This window comes from Urocampus carinirostris, chromosome 20, assembly GCF_059441175.1.
Source record: "Urocampus carinirostris isolate Australia breed hairy pipefish chromosome 20, RoL_Ucar_1.0, whole genome shotgun sequence".
Taxonomy (NCBI): Eukaryota; Metazoa; Chordata; class Actinopteri; order Syngnathiformes; family Syngnathidae; genus Urocampus; species Urocampus carinirostris.
Window position 1 is genome coordinate 15613280 of NC_142368.1, and position 25039 is coordinate 15638318.

The following is a 25039-nucleotide window of genomic DNA, read 5'->3' on the forward strand; positions in this document are numbered from 1 at the left end:
TTTTTGTAGTATGTGTAATGTTCATTCTAGTTTCAAAAACAAAAGGGATACTATGTGGAAAATATCGAAAAAACACAAAGGGGTTACTGTGTCGAAAATGTCGAAAAAACGCAAAGTGGTTAGTATGTCAAAAATGTCGAAAAACACAAAGAGGTAAGTATGTCGAAAATTTTGAAAAAACAAAGGGGTTAGTATGTCGAAAATGTCAAAAACACAAAGGGGTTAGTATGTCGAAAATGTCGTAAAAACACAAAGGGGTTAGTATGTCGAAAATGTCGAAAAACACAAAGGGGTTAGTATGTCGAAAAACACAGGGGTTAGTATGTCGAAAATGTCGTAAAAACACAAAGGGGTTAGTATGTCGAAAAAACACAAAGGGGTTAGTATGTCGAAAATGTCAAAAACACAAAGGGGTTAGTATGTCGAAAATGTCGTAAAAACACAAAGGGGTTAGTATGTCGAAAATGTCGAAAAACACAAAGGGGTTAGTATGTCGAAAATGTCGTAAAAACACAAAGGGGTTAGTATGTCGAAAATGTGGAAAAAACGCAAATGGGTTAGTATGTCGAAAATGTCGTAAAAACACAAAGGGGTTAGTGTGTCGAAAATGTGGAAAAAACGCAAATGGGTTAGTATGTCGAAAATGTCGTAAAAACACAAAGGGGTTAGTATGTCGAAAATGTGGAAAAAACGCAAATGGGTTAGTATGTCGAAAATGTGGAAAAAACGCAAATGGGTTAGTATGTCGAAAATGTCGTAAAAACACAAAGGGGTTAGTATGTCGAAAATGTGGAAAAAACGCAAATGGGTTAGTATGTCGAAAATGTCGTAAAAACACAAAGGGGTTAGTATGTCGAAAATGTGGAAAAAACGCAAATGGGTTAGTATGTCGAAAATGTCGTAAAAACACAAAGGGGTTAGTGTGTCGAAAATGTGGAAAAAACGCAAATGGGTTAGTATGTCGAAAATGTCGTAAAAACACAAAGGGGTTAGTATGTCGAAAATGTGGAAAAAACGCAAATGGGTTAGTATGTCGAAAATGTCGTAAAAACACAAAGGGGTTAGTGTGTCGAAAATGTGGAAAAAACGCAAATGGGTTAGTATGTCGAAAATGTTGAAAAAAACACAAAGGGGTTAGTATGTAGAAAATGTCAAAAAAACACAAAGGGGTTAGTATGTCGAAAATGTCGAAAAACACAAAGGGGTTAGTATGTCGAAAAACACAGGGGTTAGTATGTCGAAAATGTCGTAAAAACACAAAGGGGTTAGTATGTAGAAAATGTCAAAAAAACACAAAGGGGTTAGTATGTCGAAAATGTCGAAAAACACAAAGGGGTTAGTATGTCGAAAAACACAGGGGTTAGTATGTCGAAAATGTCGAAAAACACAAAGGGGTTAGTATGTCGAAAATGTCGAAAAAACACAAAGGGGTTAGTATGTCGAAAATGTCGAAAAAACAAAGGGTTTAGTATGTCCAAAATGTCGAAAAAACACAAAGGGGTTAGTATGTCGAAAATGTCGAAAAAACACAAAGGGGTTAGTATGTCGAAAATGTCAAAAAAACGCAAAGGGGTTAGTATGTCGAAAATTTTGAAAAAAAGCGAAGGGGTTAGTATGTCAAAAAAACACAAAGGGGTTAGTATGTCGAAAATGTCGAAAAAACGCAAAGAGGTTAGTATGTCGAAAATGTCGAAAAAACGCAAAGGGGTTAGTATGTCGAAAATGTCGAAAAAACACAAAGGGGTTAGTATGTCAAAAATGTCAAAAACACAAAGGGGTTAGTATGTCGAAAATGTCGAAAAAAAACAAAGGGGTTAGTATGTCGAAAATTGCGAAAAAAGGAAAAGGGGTTAGTATGTCGAAAATGTCGAAGAAACACAAAGGGGTTAGTATGTCGAAAATGTCAAAACAACAAAGGGGTTAGTACGTCGAAAATGTCGAAAAAACACAAAGGGGTTAATATGTCGAAAAAACCCAAAGGGGTTAGTATGTCGAAAATGTCAAAAAAACACAAAGGCATTAATATGTCGAAAAAACACAAAGGGGTTAGTATGTCGAAAATGTTGAAAAAACACAAAGGGGTTAGTATGTCGAAAATGTCAAAAACAAAGGGGTTACTATGTGGAAAATATCGAAAAAACGCAAATGGGTTAGAATGTCGAAAACTTCGAAAAAACACAAAGGAGTTAGTATGTCAAAAATGTTGAAAAAAACACAAAGAAATTGGCCATCATCAAGTGCCAGGCACGCAGAAGAGGAGATAATGCAGTAATACGCGGGAACAATGCAGCAGATGAAGCAGCCAAAGAATTGTCAAAAATCAAAGTTGCTGTCCTCGCGCCTATGGTTTCACTGGAACCGATAGCAACGCCAGAAGATATAATCCTGATTCAAGGCAACGTAAGCCTGAACGAAAAGACTCCGTGGAGAGAGAGGGGTGTTACCTGTGATGATAAAGGACTTTGGAGATCACATGAAGGACTGATTATTGCTCCAGTGTCACTGCTGACTGTGTTGATATCAGAAACGCACAATATAGATCATTGTGCAAGGGGGGTAGTTGTAAAAAAGCTGAAGAGACAAGGTTACTGGTCTCCATATTTACAGGCCACAGTAGAGGAAGTGCTCAACCAGTGGGAAATCTGTGCAGAAAATAATATCAGAAAATAATATCAGAAAATGCGTACGAGCACCGATTGGATTTGTTCCAGTCCCACAGGGGCCGTTTAAGCATGTCGTTATTGATTATGTAGATATGATAAAGACAGTCCAAGGAAAACGATATATGCTCGTTGTGATCGACCGATTTAGTCGTTGGGTTGAAGCAGTACGATCAAAAGATCTAGGTGCGGAAACAGTAATGAAGTTTTTGATCAGAGAAGTTATTCCGCGATTTGACATACCGTCAGAAATAAGCTCAGATAGCGGTGCGGCATTTGTTCAAAAGGTCGTGAAGGACATCCTACAAAAATTACACATTAAACAACGGTTGGGTGCGGTGTATCACCCACAAAGTCAGGGGATGGTGGAAAGAGTAAATGGAACGTTAAAATCAAAGATTAACAAGATCTGTGCGAGTACTAAGCTCAACTGGGTGGATGCGCTACCGTTAGCGCTAATGAGTTATCGTATGCAAACTCATCGGATCACACATTTAACACCGCATGAAATGCTAACAGGCAGACCAATGCCAGCGCCGCATTTGAGAGGTCCCTATGAGGGGCTGCCGCTTGAGCAACAACAAACTGAACTGAGAGACTATATGAGACAATTGAGGGCTATCCAGAAGGCCATCTAACTGCAGGTGAAGAGTCCAAGGTCGAACAACCATTCGAGAAGACGGTGGTCCCAGGGGATCTCGTGTACATCAAGGTGTTTCGACGAAAGTGGAACCAACCGAGTCGTGAGGGACCATACACCGTCGTAAGGGCGACGCCGACCGCAGTCCAGGTCGAGGGCAGCTCAACCTGGTACCATCTGAACCACTGTACCAAGGCTCGCGCTGCCACCGTCAATGAGACCAACCAAGATCAACAGGGCAGTAACGTTAAATTAGGAAAACAAGATGTGGATGATAAAGTTGTGTGTGATAATACACACACAAGTTTTTTTAATAGTATTGTGAAGCGGTATTTTTGTAGTATTTCTTTAGACATGCTTTTGATGTATTTCCAAAGCAGTATTTAAGTAATATTTTTATAATTTTTTTGTAGTATCCCCATAGTATTGCTTTTGTCATATTTCTTTAGTATTTGTGTAATATTAAGTCAAGTCAAGTCATTTTTATTTGTGACGCCCTAAATCACGAAGAGTCTCAAAGGGCTTCACAGATTATTACACTATATTACACAGACTATTTTTCAGCCGACGAGAAGAGTAGAGTAGGTTATTAGTGTATTTCTATTTGGTTTAGTAATTCTGGGGTAGTAGTTCTGCCATATGTAGGAATAAATATGTTAATAAATGTATTACGTGTTATATTTATGTTTTCATTTATTGATATGTCATTTATTTGTAGGTAATTCATTTTTTATGGATGTATTTCTATATAAGGTAGGATTGGTCCTCCATATTTACATTCCTTGTGATGTTAAGCGGATTCCTTGATGGATTCTTTTAAAATGCAGTGTTCTGGTTTGCCGGCGTCCCTGCGTCCTAGACGCATGATTTTTGCTGGGGACGCATCGTCTCAAATCAACGTGCGTCCCCGGGACGCAACTTTTTGGACAAAAAATTGTAATTATTAACAGATTACTTTTTTTTTTTTTAACAAAGATTTACCGCACTCCAAACTTTTCGTCAGGCAGATCCGCCATTGTTGTTTCGGTCTCGCGCCTATCTCGGCAAACGAGATCTCGTTGTTTCGAGATGACGTCATTGTTTTGGTGGTTGTCGAGTGAAAGAGAAGTATGCCTCCGAAAAAAGAGTTGGTATTCGGTGCAAATCAACCAAAAAATTGGTAATTTTTTCCAAGGTAATAAGTCAAAACATAACACAGAAAGTGGTAACAATGGCAATAATTCCGGCACGAAAAAACGGCGGAGAAATTCTTCGGAAGACCGCGGAGGCAAGGAAAACACGTGTGTTGAAGCGAACGTTTCGACAAAAGATAAACAAAAGAAAACTAGCAAGAAAAGGACTTTTCTGCCAAAATGGACCAAATTCTATTCCTGGTTACGCTATAAGGAGGATGATAATGGATTGGACCTTGAGAAGGCATTACAACTGTGGCGGGACAGCAAACCACGAAGAATATATGAACTGAAAAATTTAAAGTGATAACTGCTTTGTATTACCAATTAACTGTGTTGATTAAAACTGCAAGAATATATTAATATTTCAGCAATATTATTTTGTATTGTGTACAATATTGTGAACTGAAAAATCTTGAAGTGATAACTGATTTGTATTACCAACTAACTATGATGATAAAAACTGAATGAAAATATAGATTCACATAATTATTTCAGCAATATTATTTCGTATAATGTACAATATTGTTGTGAACTGAAAAATCTTGATGTGATAACTTTGAATTACCAATAAACTGTGATGATTAAAACTGAATGAATATATAGATTTATATTTTATATTTGTCGCCGATTTCCAATGTCAACCTGGATAAAGACTAAATTTTGGGGACCTCTGTTGGGACCCATAGATTTTTCAGCATGCGAGTCACTTTTCACAGCTAAAATGAACAATGAAATGTGATTTTTTTTTATTTAGTAAATAGTTTTTATAAATATAGGCTGAGGTGGTCGAGCACATAAGTTTCACAATTTACCGTAAAGCAGCAAATTCATCACCGTTTAACTCCCACGAATGCATCATTTTCTGTGTCTTACCTGAGTGGTAGAGTTTCGGAATGCTACACAAGCGCGACATCTAGCGGTCATAATGAAGAGTGCATATATATTTTTGACTTCGAAGCTCGTTTTTCGACCACAACCCGATTTAAAATTTGTTTACACTTACAGTGGCTTGCAAAACTATTGACCCCCTTGAACTATGTGACATTTTGCCACATTTCAGACTTCAAATATAAAGACATAAAACAATTTTTTTCGAGAAGCATCAACAATAAGTGGGACACAATCATGAAGTGGAACCCTTTTAGATATTTGAAACTTTAACAAATAAAAATTGAAAAAATTATTCAGCCCCTTTACTTTCAAAGCAGCACACTCTGTCCAGAAGTTCAGTGAGGATCTCTGAATGATTCAATGTTGATCTAAATGACTAACGATCATAAATGTAATCCACCTGTGTGTCATCAAGTCTCTGTATAAGTGCACCTGCGCTGTGATACTATCAGAGGTCTGTTTAAAGCGCAGAGAGCTTCATGAAGAATGAGGAACACACCAGGTAGGTCCGAGATACTGTTGCAGAGAAGTTTAAAGCTGGATTTGGATACAAATTCCCAAGCTTTAAACATCCCAAGAAGCACTGTGCAAGCAATAATATTGAAATGGAAGGAGTATCAGACCACCAAGATAGGGCCGTCCACCTTGACTTTCAGCTCATACAAGAGAAAACTGATCAGAGATGCCACCAAGAGGCCCATGATCACTCTGGATGAACTGCAGAAGTCTACAGCTGAGGTGGGAGAATCTGTCCATAGGACAACAATCAGTCGTATACTGCACAAATCTGGCCTTGATGGAAGAGTGGCAAGAAGGGAGCCATTTCTTAAAGATATCCATAAAAAGTTTGCCACAAGCCACCTGGGAGACACACCAAGCATGTGGAAGAAGGTGCTCTGGTCAGATGAGACCAAAATCGAACTTTTTGGCAACAATGCAAGACGTTATGTTTGGCGTAAAAGCAGCTCAGCTCATCATCCTCAACACACCATCCCCACCGTCAAACATGGGGGTGGCAGCATCATGGTTTGGGCCTGCTTTTCTTCAGCAGGGACAGGGAAGATGGTTAAAATTGATGGGAAGATGGATGGGGCCAAATACAGAAAACCTGATGGAGTCCGCAAAAGACCGAGATTTAGTAACAAACGCTTTCCAACCAACCTCACTGAGCTCGAGCTGCTTTGCGAGGAAGAATGGGCCAAAATATCAGTTTCTCGATCTACAAAACTGATAGACATTGCAGCTGTCATCGCAGCAAAAGGTGGCGCTACAAAGTATTAACTCAATGGCGCTGAATACTTTTTGCACACCCACTTTTTCTTTTTTTATTTGTTAAAAAAGCTTCAAACATCCCATAAAGTGTACTCTACTTCATGATTGTTTTTGTCCTGTTAAAAACTAAACCCCTTTACATTTTACTGTACATATTTCCATGTAAACCACGAGTTAATGTTACTATTCAATTAAATTAAAAAACAAAACTTGCATAGAATAATCTTAAAACTTCAAAACAAAAATAAATGTCCGTCAAAATGTATATTGAAGTTACCTGTGCTTTTATCAGATGACATCTAAAACACACAAAAAAAAACACAAAAAAGATTTTTTTTAAATGGCAAAGTTCATTTATTATATAACTGCAAAAATATGCATATGGCATCGTTTCTGCAGAATGCCCTCGACCCAAAAATATTTTAAAACAGGAAATGGCATCACCTAAAACCTTTGTCTAAATATGGTATATTATCAAAACATTCATTTATTACCGTAAATTCCGGACTATAAGCCGCTACTTTTTTCCCAAAATTTTTAACCCTGCGGCTTATTCAGTGATGTCATTTTTCTAACGGCCGCCAGCGGCGCTCGAGTTCAAAAGGTAAAATTTAGACCGGTGGAATATATGCGCCGAGGAAGACTGCAACTTCTTGGCTTGTGCATTAATTAAATTAGCGTAAACATACCCACATCATGCAAAATGGGACATGACGCAGCTTTCAAGCTAAAAGCAATCGAGCAGGCCGATATAGAAGGAAACAGAGCTACTTTATAAAAATATATATATAAATAAAGCTACGACTTTGATGGCTTCAGTTCTAAGGAGGAAGATGAGGACGGTTTACCGTGATTTTTACAAGTACGGTATGTTTTTTTTTTTAACAGACCTGTTTACTGTGTTGCGAGCGTGTTGCTACCCTTAACTGCCCTGTCACAGGCCCCGTTTGGGATGAAAGTTATATTATTATCATTAAAGCTTTGAAAACTCTCTCGGTGTACCGTCTTTCTTTGTAAATATGTGTAACCCATGTTCAATATGTATTTGCGACTGTATATTTTTGTATAGTATTTATTTTAGACACTTATTCTGATATGTTTTGCACGGGTGAACGAAAAATGAGGGGCGGAACAAACGCGGGGTGCCATGTTTAAGTGGGGACCGATAAAGGTGAGGGACAGACAAGGAAAAAAGAGGGGGTAAAGAGTTGGTTAAAGAAAAAGGAGTTGCGTGAGTAAATGTCTTCATCTGATATTTTTTCCCCACCCTTACCTTTGGAAATATACACTTTTTTCCTTGGATTACTTTCAACGGGACCTGGACTCTGCAGGTCTGCATCAAACCTTAAGTACCGATATCATTTTCCGTATATTTTGCCGGCTGTGATTTTTGGACTGTGGACTTTTATGAAGGACATTTAGTTTCAATCGCGGGACTTAAAGTCGGGTTTGGGTTCATTTTGTGTTTGTGTTACATTTTTAAATGTGGGCGCATGCGGCTTATATACAGGTGCGGCTTGTGTATGCACAAAATCGGTTTTCCTCTGAAAATGTGGTGGGTGCGGCTTATAATCAGGTGCGCTCTATAGTCCGGAATTTACGGTACATGATTGCTCAAGAGGCAGTGTGTATGGATTTGGTGACCACTGGTGGTTAAAATCTATATTTATTTAAATTAAAAGCAAAAAAACAAAAACAAAACAGACTTTCTTTAGCTACAAATGTAAAATGGAAATTTGCCAGGTATCGGTACCAATTTTCACCTTGTTTTTAAGTACTGGTACTCTGAACTGGACAGTTTTACAATCTTGAACTGGGAATTTGAAATATCATGTCTTAAAGCACATGTGTCAAAGAGGCGGCCCACGGGCCAGATCAGGCCCACCCGTGGTTTAAATCCAGCCCGGAAGACAACAGTGAGAGAAGCGCAAGAGGAAAATGAGCTGTAGTTTTAAATATTTCCAGCGGATGTCAACAAAGCCAGTGAACAATACAATTGTGGTAGTATTTCTCCATTTCTCTCTGACTCACTTCTTTTTTATTTATTTCTCCCTCTTTTTCTTTCTCCTGTTCACTCTCTCTTTCTCTTTTTCTCTTTTCTCTACTGCTCTTTCACTCTCTTACTCTTTTCTCTGTCTTGCTCTCTTTCTATTTTCTCTCTCTAATTTACACTTTAATTCTCTTTCTTTATATTTCTTTTTCTTACTCACCCTCTTTCTTTCCCTTTTTCAACCTCTCTCTCTCCCACCTCACTTTGTCTCTTTTTCTCCTGCTGACTCTTTTTTCTCCTTCTGTCGTTTCACTTCTCTTATTCTTTTTATCTTTATCTTTTATCTTTATTTCCACTTTCTTTTTCTCTCTATATTCATTTCCCCCTTCTTCTCCATTCATACCTCTATTCTGCTCTCTCTTTTTCTCTCACGGTTACTCCGTCTCCCATGTTCCACCTATGTTTACTGCCCGTCAATTGACCTCACATGTCTGGAAATGACTGGTTTGTTCTTGAGCAGATATGTTGGATAACATGGCAAAAGGAGAATCCCCTGAAGCTAATCTGCGTATGGGAGGAGCTGGCTGTCACCGTGTTGATAGTCCACTTATGATTTCAGTTTTTGCGGGAGTTGGTGCTTAAAATCCTGTTTTTATAGCCGGGATAAAACATTTCCTCAATATTACCTCTTATACACTTAAAAAAAAAAAAAAGAATCAAATTGCCTTGCAGATGTGATGCTACTAACTGTCCTTGGTGGAGGTAATCCGTCACAGTTTCAAGTATAATGGAAGTCCTGGGCTACCGTCACGTACGCTCGCCGACGAGCCATCGGAATCGAGCCAGGAGCGGGATGTGGTCGGACGAGTGCCGCGCGTTGGGCAGGCCGTCCATTTCCTCCATTTCCGGGCGGCCCACCAATGAGAGCCTGCCCAGCAGCTGCAGGCCCCGCCCACCAGGAAGGGAATCTGCATGGCAGGAAGGAGGTGTGACGCCAGGGTGGGCGTGGCCAAACCGGGCGGGGCTACTCACCGCTGGGCGTGTACAGGATGTAGTCCACCATCATGGCGCAGCGAGAGTGACAGGTGGTGACGGCCATTCGCCCGTCGGGATGCAGCCGTTTGGGGTAGCAGGAACGAAGCGGCACGCCGTGCTCCAGACGCCAACTGCACACACAAACACGCAATTAAAAATAAAATAAAATTAAATTTAAAAAAAAGTTTTATGTTATAGAAGGTGAAAAATGTACACCACAGATATATATAGGAGACTAGATAGGACACGCCCCTTTGAGCATGCCTAAGCTTCCGGTGTTCTGGTTTGACCGCGTCCCTGCGTCCTAGATGCATCATTTTTGCTGGGGACGCATAGTCTCAGATCAACGTGCGTCCCCGGGACAAAAAGTTGTCATTATTACCCGATTACTTTTTTTTAACAAAGATTTACCGCACTCCAAACTTTTCGTCAGGCAGATCCGCCATTGTTGTTTTGGTCTCGCGCCGATCTCGGCAAACGAGATCTCGTTGCTTCGAGATGACGTCATTGTTTTGGCGGTTGTCGAGTGAAAGAGAAGTATGCCTCCGAAAAATCAGTTGGTATTAGGTGCAAATCAACAATAAATTGGAAATTTCTTCAGTGTCGGTAATAAGTCGAAACATAACACAGAAAGTGGTAACAACGGCAATCATTCCGGCACGAAAAAACAGCGGAGAAATTCTTCAGAAGACCGCGAAGGCAAGGAAAACACGTGTGCTGAAGCGAACGATTCGACGAAAGAAAATCAACAAAAGAATACTCCTAGCAAGAAAAGGACTTTTCTCCCCAAATGGACTCAATTATATTCCTGGTGACGCTATGAGGAGGATGATAATGGATTGGACCTTGAGAAGGCATTACAACTATGGCGGGACAGCAAACCACGAAGAATATATGAACTGAAAAATTTGAAGTGATAACTGCTTTGTATTACCAATTAACTGTGATGATTAAAACTGCATGAATATATAATTATTCCAGCAATATTATTTTGTATAGTGTACAATATTGTGAACTAAAAAATCTGAAGTGATAACTGATTTGTATTACTAATAAACTGTGATGATTAAAACTGAATGAATATATAGATTTATATGATATATTTGTTGCCGATTTACAATTTCAACCTGGATAAGACTAAATTTTGGGAAACCATAGATCTCTGTTGGGACCCATAGATTTTTCAGCATGCGAGTCCCCGGGACCCATCACTTTTCACAGCTAAAATGAACACTGGTGTATTGTATTGTATCTCCAAACCTTTTCAAACCCTGGTCAGCGACAGCTCTTTTGGCGACCCTTTGCCGGGAACTGTCCTCTACCGTCAAATGAGAGATTTCTTGCTCAACTGCGTAAAGGACAAGATGGCGCGAGTGCGCTTTTGTTTAATGCGGGCGGCCATCGGAGGTGGGGCAGGAGGGCGGAGCCGACCGGTGGTGGAGCAGGAAGGCGAGGACCCGGCGGAGGTACGGGTGCTCTCGTACTGGCAACGCTGGTTGATGCCCAAAGCCGGAGACCAGATGGGGCTCTCTAACAGACGCTGGCCCCGAGAGCCGTACTCTTGACCGGATACCTGCACAAAACACACATACAAAAAGATACAGCATTATGGCAGTGTCTGAAACTCATGACAAAAAGTTACCGGACACCAGCTATAAAGTTGCCTGCCCCATTTTCCACAACTTGTGTTTCAAGATGAGGAAGATGAGCACGGTTTACCATGATTTTTACAAGTACCGTATTTTTTTTTTTTTTAACAGACCCATTTCCATGTGCGTGTTGCTAGTAGCATTTTGCTACCCTTCACAGACACGGTTTGGGATGAAAGTTATAATATTATTATTAAAGCTTTGAAAACTCTCTCGGTGTACCGTCTTTCTTTGTAAATATGTGTAACCATGTATAATATGTATTTGCAACTGTATATTTTTGTAATGTATTTATTTTAGAGACTTATTCTGATATGTTTTCCACGGGCGAATACAACGGGGGCTGATGGGAAGTGGAGTAAAGGTGAAACGTGTTTGTGGACGCAGCGGACAATAGTGGATATATATTTTTCCCACCCTTACCTTAGGAAATATACATTTTTTTTCCTTGGATTATTTTCAACAGGACCCGGACTCTGCGGGTCTGCGTCATATCTTAAGTCATTTTACGTTTGAATTGCCGGCTGTTGTTTCTGGACTGTGTACTTCATATTCAGTTACAGTTGCGGGACTCAAAGTCGGGTTTGGGTTAATTTCGTGATTGCGTTACATGTTGCATGCGGCTTATATACAGGTGCGGCTTGTGTAAGTACAAAAGCGGTTATCCTCTTAAAATGTGGTGGATGCGGCTTATAATCAGGTGCGCTCTATAGTCCGGAATTTACGGTAATCGAAATATATAACAGAACGACACTTTAAAATTACGTTTATTATAAATCTACTTAAAACATTCATTGCATGTACAGTGTTCTGGTTTGCCGGCGTCCCTGCGTCCTAGACGCATCATTTTTGCTGGGGACGCAACTTTTTTGACACCAAATTGTCACTATCATTTTTTAACAAAGATTTACCGCACTCCAAACTTTGTTTTTCATTGTACCTTCAAAAAAGTATGCAAGCAATTGCAAAACGTTACCGTGCTGATGGGAAGGTCTCGATAGTCGAGTCGTCCCTCCATGAGAAAGGCCAAAAGCGGGCTCCACGGCGTAGAGTTCAAATCCCCGCACAAAACCACCGGGCGGCTGGAGCCGTCCGGGAGGCGGGCCCAACGGCCGATCTCGGCCAATAGGATGGCCAGCTGGGCCAGTTTGACGTCGCCCCGCCGCGGGTTATAAAGCAAGTGCGTGTTGGCCACGCACACCAAGTCGTCCTCGAGGTGACTGGCCCTCGGACGCAGTAGGACCACCATACCCACGTTGTCGCGGTCCAGGAGGGCGTCGCCCGCACGGAAAAACTCCACCGGATTGGACGAGAGCAGGGAGAGGCGGGACTTCTTGAAGGCCACCGCGCAACCGTCCGGTTTTGTGCCCGTTCGCTTCTTGTACACGCACTCGTAACCTAAAAAAAAGAAAAGATACACATTGCTAAAATTGGAATTCATCTCACGATGACAAAAAATATTTTGAAAGTAAAAGAAAATGTCATTGATATCAACTGACGATTTAGTTTGAGGTAGATCTTTGGCCTTTCATGCAAGACCACTGCGCTACCAAAAAGATACAAAATGTTAAAGGAGATGTAAGGAATTTGGAACTTTGTTACTCTCTGCCACCATCTCCAGGCTTCTACAGTGTTCTGGTTTGCCGGCGTCCCTGCGTCCTATTGCAATCATTTTTGCTGGGGACGCATGGTCTCAAATCAACGTGCGTCCCCGGGGACGCAACTTTTTTGCCCCAAAATTGTCATTATTACCTGATTACCGTATTGTGCGCACTATAAGGCGCACCAGGTTGTATGGCGCAACCCCAAAAAATAGTTTTTGGTCCTATATTTTCCATACATAAGGCGCACCGGATGATAAGGTGCTACAATGGGAACGTCGACAAAACAGTCAGATAGGTTAGTCCAACTTATTACCCCCTTAACATTCCCAAAGCTTGCAAAGAAGCAAATACGTGTCTCAGACATGTACGGAAACAGTGTCAGTACGATGTCACCGATCACTCAAATGCATCGTTCCAAATATCATTCGGAAGGTTAAAGTCTTGGGATTCAAGAAATGACAAACATTTCTTAGTTTCCATTTGATTTTTTGCTGGCAACTGTGTGGACAGCAAAGTAAGAATTTGATTGTGCAGGGAAACAATAAACACTTTAAATTGAATTGAGTTTAAAAATACACTCATCACAGAAACATCAAGATCGTTCTATAACAAGATACCGGGAAAATATAAAGCCGCGTAGCTCACCTAAGTTCTCTTGCAGCCATCACGTTCAATAATGATACGTAACCATGGTCTTCTTACAACCGTGAGTGTAGTAAATCCAGGAGAGTAAAATATTTACAAATACAGAATAGTAAAAAAAATTTTCTCTATGCCGTAGTGCAACCCAACGTGTGATCCACATTCATCTTTTTAAGCCAATCGCAGGCTTTGTTTGGCCCCTTTCGCCTATGCGAGCCTGTAAATGATTAAAAGGATCCGCCCCCTTTACCTCCAAATAACTTTAGCCAATAGTGACTGATTGAAATGATGATTGACACATTGGTTAGGAAATGAAACGCCGGTCTATAAATCCCAGCATACACCGTGGACGACTTCGCCTTCGGGGGAAAATCTAGTCGGCGGCCGCTTGCCTTAGTAGCGAGACTTTGCGACTTAATATTGATCCATATATAAGGCGCACTGTATTATAAGGCGCATGGTCAGCTTTTGAAAAGAATAAAGGCTTTTAGGTGCGCCTTATAGTGCGGAAAATACGGTACTTTTTTTTAACAAAGATTTATTGCACTCCAAACTTTTCACCAGGCAGATCCGCCATTGTTGTTTTGGTCTCGCGGTTCGAGTTTTCCTCCGCACGCCGCTCTCGGCAAACGAGATCTCGTTGCTTCGAGAGGACGTCATTGTTGCGGTGCTTGTCGTCGAGCGAAGGTTAAGTATGCCTCTGGAAAAACTGTTAGTATTAGGTGAAAAATCAACACAAAATTGAATTGAATGTCATATAAATGCAATGATTGTGAACCTCCTGTGTGGGTTCAAATCCAGCTACCGGACTTACTGTGCGGAGTTTGTATGTTCTCCCCGTGTTTGCGTGGGTTTCCTCGGGGCACTCCGGTTTCCTCCCACATTCCAAAGACATGCATTTCAGGTGGATTGGCCGGTCCAAATTGTCCCTAGGTGTGAACGAGCGAGTTGTCTGTCCCTGTGTGCCCTGCGATTGGCTGGCAACCAGTTCAGGGTGTCCCCTGCCCACTGCCCGATGATTGCCGGGATGGGCTCCAGCACCCCCGCGACCCTACTGAGGATAAGCGATGCAGCTAATGAGATGAGCTGAGATAAATGCAATGAATATTATAAGTAGATTTATAATAAACTTAATTTCAAAGTATTGTTCTGTTATAATATCTGATTATCAATGCATAAATTTTTTCCCAATTTTTTTTTTTTTTTTGCTTTAGTCGTCTTATTGTGTTTCAAGTTGTGAAAAATGGGGCAGGCCACTTTTCAGAGTTGTCTGCTCTGGTGTCCGGTAACATTTTGTCATGAGTTTCATACACTGACATTAATCTCATATACATATGTAACGGGTGTAATAATAACTTTTGTTTGATTGAAATTCCTGCTGAAATATGTTGTGTTGTTTCTGAATAAGTGTCCTGCAATAATGAGTCCAACAGTCCCACCTGCTGGTATATTTTTTTAGCACAATGTTGACTATTTTTTGCACTTAACGCATATTGCACTAATACGATCCCAACTCTGTATGTAACATCCTACAGGCCCACATTTCTTGTGTAAATATAGTGTAAATTATAACCTTTATCTTCTTTGTTTTCTTTTATCCTCACTGTTAAATGTGATACTGGAGTGCCACGCCCAATTTCGTTGTCACAATATGTTCAACCCATTTTGTAACAATGACAATAAAGGTATATTCTATTCTATTCTATTCTATTTTAACACACTCCGTTGTCGTTTAAACATCCAACAGAATGGTGAAGATCCGTGATAACATCAAACCACCTCAGTTGGACCCAGTCAGGGTTGGGTAGGGTTACTTTAACTGGATTACTTTCAATGACTTTTGGATTACTCCAATACCAAATATGATAATAAAAGACAAAAAAAACTAAATATTAATAAAATTAGTAAATTTTGTGCAGGCTTGGGGAGTAACGGAACACATGGAACGGCAGAAATGAATCTGTTTGGATTTCGTTTTGCCGGAGATCAAAGAGATCAAGGAGAGAAAGCTTACCACATGCTGTGAGACATAATTTTATTCATATTTAGTTTATTAGCATATTTGGTATTGGAGTAATCCAAAAGTGATTGAAAGTAATCAAGTTAAAGTAACCCTACCCAACCCTGGTCATAATTTCATTCATATTTAGTTTCTTTTGTCTTTTATTAGCATATTTGGTATGGAAGTAATCCAAAAGTAATTGAAAGTAATCCAGTTAAAGTAACCCTACCCAACCCTGGTCATAATTTCATTCATATTTAGTTTCTTTTGTCTTTTATTAGCATATTTGGTATGGAAGTAATCCAAAAGTAATTGAAAGTAATCCAGTTAAAGTAACCCTACCCAACCCTGGTCATAATTTCATTCATATTTAGTTTATTTTGTCTTTTATTAGCATATTTGGTATTGAAGTAATCCAAAAGTAACTGAAAGTAATCCAGTTAAAGTAACCCTACCCAACCCTGGTCATCATTTTATTCATATTTAGTTTCTTTTGTCTTTTCTTAGCATATTTGGTATTGGAGTCATCCAAAAGTAACTGAAAGTAATCCAGTTAAAGTAACCCTACCCAACCCTGGTCATCATTTTATTCATATTTAGTTTCTTTTGTCTTTTCTTAGCATATTTGGTATTGAAGTAATCCAAAAGTAACTGAAAGTAATCCAGTTAAAGTAACCCAACCCAACCCTGGTCATCATTTTATTCATATTTAGTTTCTTTTGTCTTTTCTTAGCATATTTGGTATTGGAATCATACAAAAGTAATTGAAAGTAATCAAGTTAAAGTAACCCTACCCGACCCTGGTCATCATTTTATTCATATTTAGTTTATTTTGTCTTATTAGCATATTTGGTATTGGAGTCATCCAGAAGTAATTTAAAGTAATCCAGTCAAAGTAACCCTACCTAACCCTGGTCATAATTTTATTCATATTTAGTTTATTTTGTCTTTAATTAGCATATTTGGTATTGGAGTCATCCAGAAGTAATTTAAAGTAATCCAGTTAAAGTAACCCTACCTAACCCTGGTCATAATTTTATTCATATTTAGTTTCTTTTGTCTTTTCTTAGCATATTTGCTATTGGAGTCATCCAAAAGTCATTGAAAGTAATCCAGTTAAAGTAACCCTACCAAACCCTAGGACTAGTCAATATGTCTGAAAACTATCAACGGCCGTACCTCTTGCGCGTAGCGCTGGCCTAATCTGATCTTCGAAGTGGTCCTCCTGAACTTCCTGAAGACAGAGTACCTTTCGGGCACAAAGACACAACGGTGCAAGGTCAGACGTGGGCACGTCAGTCGAGGGGAGGACCAGGGAACTCACGTCGGCGTCGTAGTGGCGCAGCTCGCCCAGCAGGTTGCGCAAGCGATGCGGCCAATGCAGGGCGGCGGGCGGACAATGCGGGTACAGGTAGGCGTTATCCCGCAAGAGATCCTGTGACAGGATGTTGTAGGACATCACCGAAAAGTCAAAGGCTCTTCCGCCCTTGCGGCGTCCCTTCGTCAGTCCGTGGCTGGGCCACGCCTCCCAGTGTCTGGGCAGCTGCGACTCCCAAGCTTGAAGCACAAAACAAAAGCAAAATTGGAAATGTTGCTTAACATTGGCCGGATCTCTGTTGGGACCCATAGATTTTTGAGCATGCGAGTCCCCGGGACCCATCACTTTTCAGAAGTAAAATAAACACTATTTGGTGGTGTATTTGTTGATACGGGACAAAGGCTCTGGCATTATTATCATTTCATACATTTTAGCAAACGTCTCGCGGTAAAATAAAATGTGCTGAAGGATTAGTGTTTTTGTTGAAATTTTGTCTTAAAATAAATGGTATGTCTCTCCGAAAAACCAATGTTCCCCGTAATTTTGCAGGGGTCTGAGCGTTCACACAAAGTCGGTGAGCAACGCTTGAAACAACAGTGGGCAACGGAAATCCCCAGTGTGGCAACTCAATCATTGTCAAACATGTCCAAAACTTGACATCAACTTACATTTTTCGGCAATGCGAAATTATTTTTCACTTTTGAATGAATTGACTACAAATGTCATTTGTTTTTACAATTCTTTCACAAGATTTCTATTTCTTTTATTCCAGGTATCTTTCGTCGCATCATACTTTTATTTTGGGGGGCTTATTTTGTCGGTTGCACGATACACAACTGTATTTAATCACATTTTTTAGTGGAAGTACAATGTTGGCAACAAGATTGACTTGATATCATTGGAAATTATTTGAATGCAACTCAAACTTTCTTTGTTTTCCCCGTCTTTTTTTCCATTTTTTATAATTCCTTTAAAAAAATCTCATTGTGTTTATTTTTTCCTGTTACTTTTTTCTTTTTGTTCTCCATTTACCTTTTTTCTTTGTTTCTTTCTTTTCTTTTTTTCTGGCTTTTTTTCTGAATTTTTTCTTTTTTCCTCTTCCTTTTGTTTCTTTTTTTTCCTCAGCTTTTCACTACTTTTTCATTTTGGTATTTTTTTTCTTTTTTGTTCTATTCCCCCCCTTCCTTTAAGTAATTTTGTGCACAATTTTACATAATATTTGGTCATGTGGGGATTAATGAAGCAAAAACAACCTGAAGAGCCGTTTGGGACCCGAAAGAGCCGGTTCTCTTTAGTGAGCCGAGCCGAAGAAGCCGGTTCTCGAAAAACTCTACTGACATAACTTTTCAACTTCGTTCGACATGGACTTCAAAATACCGCATTAAGAACACAGCGTCAGGGGAACCCGTGTATTTTTACCTTCATGCACTGTAACTTTGACTTGAGAGGCTTCTTAATGAGTAATTTGGAGCCCTGATTTTTGTGCGCTGGCTAGATTTTCTTGTGCGCTGAGAATGTGCGAGCAGTGCGCGATTGCGCACCTGCGCAGCTTAGAGGGAACATTGCAGAAAACCAAAACAAAATCAAAATGATTAACGCTCTTTGGGTCAAAGAGGTTCTCGAAACCTGTAGTAGAGCGTCACCTTGCATTGGAATTTGATGGACAGGCAAATGGGTTCCCGGTGGAGGAGGTTCCTCTCGGGTTTCCCTCTCGGCCCTGCCTCTGTCTTCGCACTGTGTTTGTTTTGGATTCCGAAGATGCCCCCGCATGTCGTTCCTGAGTGGATTTTGGTCCTTCGAGCTGGATTCCTGCCCTTCCTCTTTTGCACTCTTCTCCTCCGCTCCTCTCCAGCGCTTGTGAGGAGGCTGGTGGTCCATCTTAAGGCTGGTGGATTTGGACAATCGGCGAAGACGCGTCTTCCAGGGAAGAGCGTTTTTGATGCAGATGACGCCGAGCCGTCGGGCGGCCAGATGTTGGGGGAATACGCCGCTCAAGTGGCCAAGAAACATGACGTGGCTGGACACAAGAAGAATTATAATAATAATAATAATTTCCTTTGTATTGTCATTCTTTGTAAGAACGAAATGTCGATACACCTGACCTGTTGTAGCGAGCCGATGCAGCCGCAGCCAACAGAGGGCGCCGCCATTTTACCAATGTTATAAGTCTTAGGTATGACTCGGCATGAAATGAAATGATCTGCATTTATATAGCGCTTTTCAAGTCAGTGACTTCCCAAAGCGCTTTACAGTGTGCTTCACATTTCCCAATAGCGGCCTTGTATTGCAGCCATGTAAGACGCTAACCTGCATATTGGAGGTATTAGGGGTTCAGTGTCTTACCCAAGGACACTTCGACATGTAACACGGACAAGCCGGGATTCGAACTGGGATCCCTTGATCCCAAGACGAGCGCTCTACCTCCTGAGCTACTGCCGAAACATAAATTCCTCGGGAATGTTTAAACATGCTCGTAAAGTGAAGTTTACGTGCAGTAGCTCTGTTTCCTTCTTTATCGGACTGCTCGTTTGCTTTTAGCTTGAAAGCTACGTCATGTGCCTTTCTTTTTGCAATTTGAATGATGAGGATATGTCTACGCTAACTTAATTTGTGCACAAGCTAAGAAGTTGCAGTCTTCCCCGGCGCATATATTCCACCGGTCTAAATTTTGCCTTTTGAGCTCGAGCGCCGCTGGCGGACGTTAGAAAAATGACAAAAATTGGCCGCATCACTGAATAAGCCGCAGGGTTGAAGGTTTGGGAAAAAAGTAGCGGCTTATAGTCCGGAATTTACGGTATTCATATTTCACGTGAGAAATTAAGTGACATCCAATATGTTAAGTCTCAGTGACCTCCTGATGTTTATGACATGAAAAAAATGGATTGGTCTCTCAGGAACCGTCCTCTCATGGTTCAGATCCTACCTCTCAGATAAGACGCACTGTGTTAAATAGGGCGAAATGACATCCGAGCCCTTTAGTGTTACCTGTGGTGTTCCGCAGGGTTCAGTACTTGGCCCCCTTCTTTTCAGCATTTACATGCTTCCATGAGGTGATATTATTCGCAAGTATAATATCAGTTTCCACTGCTACGCAGATGACACTCAACTATATGTTCCGTTGGAAGAATCTGCCACAGCAAATTGTGGAAAATTGGAGGCCTGCCTCACTGAGATAAAAGAGTGGATGTCACTCAATTTCTTGCGTCTTAACTCTAAAAGCACCGAAATGTTAGTTATTGGTCCATCTAAATGCTGTGACTTATTCTCAAAAACTGCTGTGAACATTGACAAATGTCACATCACACAGAGTGACTCAGTTAAAAATTTAGGTGTCATATTTGCCCCAATCTGTCCTTTCAAACACATGTGAAGAAAATTACTAGAACCGCTTCTTCCATCTTTGCAACATTGCTAAAATTCGTCCTATGCTGTCTCAATCGGATGCGGAGATTATAATTCACGCGTTTGTTACCTCCCGTCTCGATTACTGTAATGCACTACTCTCCGGTCTCCCGAAGTCCAGAATCAAGAGTCTTCAGCTGGTACAAAATGCTGCAGTGAGGCTTTTAACTAGGACAAAAAAGTCTGAACACATCAAGCCGATTTTGGCTAACCTGCATTGGCTCCCTGTTAGCCTAAGATGTGATTTCAAGGTTCTCTTAGTATTATACAAAATCATACATGGACTTGCTCCCTCATATCTTTCAGATCTGATTTCCCCCTATGTTCCGGTCCGAAGCCTTCGTTCTGAAAGCGCCGGTCTATTAGTGATCCCAAGAGCCAAGAAGAAATCTGCAGGTTCAAGAGCGTTCTGTGGAATGCTCTTCCCTCTGAGATCCGATCTGCAACCTCAGTGGAAATGTTTAAATCTAAGCTTAAAACACACTTCTATTCCATAGCATATGAATAACCTATACTTTTTGTGGACAATATCTCTGTATTATTTGTGATTGCAACATCCTTTGCTGTCTGGTAATCCTGAAAGGGGGATACCACATGTGCGGTCCCTTCTCAAGGTTTCTTCATTTTCCTCATGTTGAGGATTTTGAGTTTTTCCTTGCCCTCATGTTGTTTCCAGATCAGGGGATGGTGGTGTCATAATAGTCTGAAATAATAGTCTGTGCAATAACCTGTGCAGCCCTTTGAGACTCTTTGTGATTAAGGGCGTCACAAATAAAAATGACTTGACTTGACATGACTTAATGCAGCAGTTTACCATTAGCAGATAAAGTTAAGTGTCATCTGCATAGCAATAAAACTAATAAAATACTTGCAAATAATATCACCAAGTCGAATCATACACGGGGCAGCACTGCGGCAAATTGGTTAGCGCGTGTGCGGCACACTTCTGAGGTCATGAGATCGAACCTTCCTGTGTGGCGTTTGCATGTTCTCCCCGTGCTTGCGTGGGTTTCGTCCGGTCACATTCCAAAAACATGCATGCCAGGTTAATTGGCTGGTCCAAATTGTCCTTAAGTGTAAATGAGTAAGTAAATTTTCTGTCCCTGTGTGCCCTGCGACTGGCTGGAAACCAGTTCCCTTCCCACTGCTCGAAGATCGCTAGAATGGGCTCCAGCACCCCCGCGACCCCACTGATGATAAGCGGTGCAGATAATGAATGAATGAATGAATCATATATGATTCTAATTAGATGAAATATTAACACCTGGCAGTCGCGAATGATAATGCAACCGATTCACCTTCTATCGCACTTGGAAATCCTTTATAAAATATAAACTATGAGTAAACACAATCGAATTTTAGAAACGAAGAAAACATGTAGTTTCACAGAACGCATTGCTTGATCGATACAGGAACCACGATCATTATTTCATTTGGTCGACTACTCACCTTTCATATTTGTTGAAGTAATAGGCAGCAAAAAGGCATTAAAAAAGTATCTGACGATAGTTATTGGGGATAAAAAAATGTAGAAAAGAATGCTGCTCCCGTTATGAAAGTAAACACCTATTGCTGTTGAGAGCATACGGTTTGCTGACGTCATTAGAAAGCGTCAGAAGACACTTGTGCGTTTAAAACGTTTGGAACAAGAGTTTTTAAAAAGGTTTCTCTTAAAAATTGGTCCATATATAAAACTGTTATTTAAATAATGAAAATAAATAAATAAAACCAAAGTGAACAATTGTATCAAAACAACTACATTTATATTTGGAGTAAGGTTGTAAGTACGTAAAGATAGTTTATCCGAAAGCTGTTGAACGCAACACAAAACTTCGTTTCTTCCTTCCGTCGAGTGGAATGTGTAGTTTTGTGTTAAGATTCCTCACGTCGAGATCTACGTAATAGGCTCGCAAAAGGACTACAAATATGTCAGTACGACGCAAATAACAAAATGTACTTTTCCCTAATCGAAGGTTGTCAAATTTGAGCATTTGCGAACATTTAGCTGGTATTTTTTTGCATTAATTTGCCAATATTTGTTACCTCTAGAAGAAATACGTTTTTTACTACTTACGCCAATTTGGCTTCGCCAGCTCACGGTACACGAGAAGGTCACCTTTCCGAATAAACGAGTCCCGTTTTTGTGCAGCGACGTGTTGACATGTTGTTTATCATCCACATCAGTACGATCGAACGCCTGATCGATTTTGGCGAAGGGTCCATGACCTGGGGCCCCTCTTTAGTGGGATCTTGGCCGGCTGGTTGGCGCTACAGCGACCCCCTCAGTTCACTACACACATTCCACTCTATCCGCAAATTAGGGCAAAATAATGATACTGTATTTTTGATTTATCTTTTAATAACGTTGCTTGAATACATGGTCACTTATATTTCTTTGTTTAACATACTAAAAAATAACACACGAAAAGAAGGAAGCTATAACTTAAGGCAGGGGTGTCAAAGTCATTTGAACTCAGGGGCCACACGATAGAACAAACATTCTGTCGGGGGCCGGACAAGTAGATTAAAAAGAAAGAAAAAGAGATAAAGAAATAAGAGAAAGGGGGAGGGAAAAAGAGAGAGGGAGAGAGCGTGAGAAACAAAAGATAAAGAGTCGTGAGAGAGGGGGAAGAGTAAGGGAGAGGAAGAAAGAAATTCAAAGAGAAATAGATAGACAGAAGGAGAGAAAAAAGAAAAGAAAACACGAAGGGTAGGAAGAGAGAAAGAGAGAAAATGAGAAAAGGAAGTTAGAGCAAAATAAGTTAAAAAGACAGAGAGAGAAAGAGACAAAGAGGAACAAAGGAAGAGAAAAAGAGACACAGAGAGTAAAAGAGACAGAGAGTGTGAGAAAAGGGGTGGAAAAGAGAGCGAGAGAGAGAAAGAGAGAAATAAATACAAGTACAGTGTCTTTGTTCGAGGCACCTGGCTTTGGCAACATCAAGTTGCCATTTTTCAACCTGCAGCTGATTTTTCTCTTGCGCTTCTCTGAGTGTTGTCTCGCGGGCCTGATTCAATCCCTTAGCGGGCCTGATCTGGCCCGCGGGCCGCCTGTTTGGCCCCTGTGACTTAAAGGGATGTAGTAACTTTAAAATTTAACCGGTGAGAACTACCAGGAAAAGTATGTGTGTGTCTGTATGTGGAGTTAATGAAAAATGAAATGATGAGTTGAACTTTGGAACAAATTACAGGATGAGCTCAAAAAATGTCCAAGCATTCACCTGTTCAAATCCAGATACCGAAAAACAATATTGGCAAGGTGCAGAGAGGAAGAAAATGGCGTTTGAATGATCTAGCAAAAGGTAGTTGTCAACATTGTTATTATGATCATGATATTAATATAACAGTGATAATAATTTTAATTATTGTAACTCTCATTTATTGTTATGATTGTCATTATTGGTGACTGAATGATATTAGGTGATTACTAGCGTTGTAGAGTTAATAGAGGGGTAAAACTAATTTAATCTGGTAGGATAAAAACAATGACGGAAGTGGTAACAGTGATGATAATGAAGGGACAGTATATCCACAGAGCCAATGTGTCAAGAGGTGTTAGTTGTTTGTAAATACACAGAAGATATAACCAATGTTCCCTCTAAGCTGCGCGCACTGCTCGCACATTCTCAGCGCACAAGAAAATCTAGCCAGCACACAAAAATCAGGGCTCAAAATTACTAATTAAGAAGCGACTTAAGTCAAAGTTACAGTGCATGAAGGTAAAAATGCACGGGTTCCCCTGACACTATGTTCTAAATGCGGTATTTTGAAGACGAGACGAAGTAAAACGAAGTTGAGTAGAGTTAGTAGAGTTTGTCGAGAACCGGCTTCTTCGGCTCGGCTCACTAAAAGGAACCGGCTCTTTCGGGTCCCAAACGACTCTTCAGGTTATTTTTGCTTCTTTAATCCCAACATGACCAAATATTATGTAAAATGATGCACAAAATGACTTGAAGGAAGGAGGGAATAGAACAAAAAAGAAAAAAATACCAAAATGAAAAAGTAGTGAAAAGCTGAGAAAAAAAGAAACAAAAGGAAGAGAAAAAAGAAGGAAACTTTTAGAAAAAAGCCAGAAAGAAAGAAAAGAAAGAAATGTAGGAAAAAAGTAAATAGAGAACAAAAAGAAAAAAGTAACAGCTCGGAAAAAATAAACACAATGAGCTTTTTTTTAAAGGAATTTTTAAAAAGAGTAGAAAAAAACACAGAAAAAAGAAGAAAAAGTTTGTGTTGCATTCAAATAATTTCCAATTCTATCAAGTTAATCTTGTTGCCAACATTGTACTTCCACTAAAAATAGTGATTTTATACAGTTGTTTATCATGCAACCGACTCAATAAGCCCCCCAAAATGTTAGCATTATGCGACAAATTATATCAGGACTAAAAAAAATTGAAATCTTGTGAAAAAATTGTAAAAACAAATGACGTTTGTAGTCAATTCATTCAAAAGTGAAAAATAATTTAGCATTGGCGGAAACTCAGCAAAATGTAACTTGATGTCAAGTTTTGGACATGTTTGCTAATGACTCAGTTGCCACACTTGGGATTGCCGTTGCTCACTGTTGTTTCAAGCGTTACTCACCGACTTTGTATGAACGCTCAGACCCCTGCAAAAAAAGTCAACAAAATAATTCACTGAAAAACATATTCGTCTGCTTTTGTGCTCGATTCTTCTTCCCTCTTTTCCACTTTTTGTTTTTCATGCATCTAGCAAAGTGTCCAAACCAGAAGTAGACAATTTCCCACACAGGATACACGCCCTT

General features: G+C 40.1%; 1 protein-coding gene across 2 annotated transcripts; it reads right to left on the reverse strand.

Moving 5' to 3' along the window:
• Positions 1–8285: 8285 nt before the first annotated feature.
• Positions 8286–22535, reverse strand: angel2 (angel homolog 2 (Drosophila)). Of its 2 annotated transcripts, none has more exons than XM_088325461.1 (9): positions 22355–22535; positions 18522–18895; positions 16885–17117; positions 16740–16809; positions 12289–12710; positions 11095–11236; positions 10924–11011; positions 9661–9794; positions 8286–9596 (listed from the first exon to the last, which is right to left on the reverse strand). In XM_088325461.1, exons 2-9 carry the CDS (start codon positions 18886–18888, stop codon positions 9436–9438), a joined length of 1617 nt encoding a protein of 538 aa, XP_088181587.1. In that variant the 5' UTR covers positions 18889–18895; positions 22355–22535; the 3' UTR covers positions 8286–9435. The 2 variants fall into 2 exon arrangements, with proteins under 2 accessions (XP_088181587.1, XP_088181586.1); XM_088325460.1 differs by lacking the exon at positions 22355–22535 and adding an exon at positions 21730–21988.
• Positions 22536–25039: the final 2504 nt, after the last annotated feature.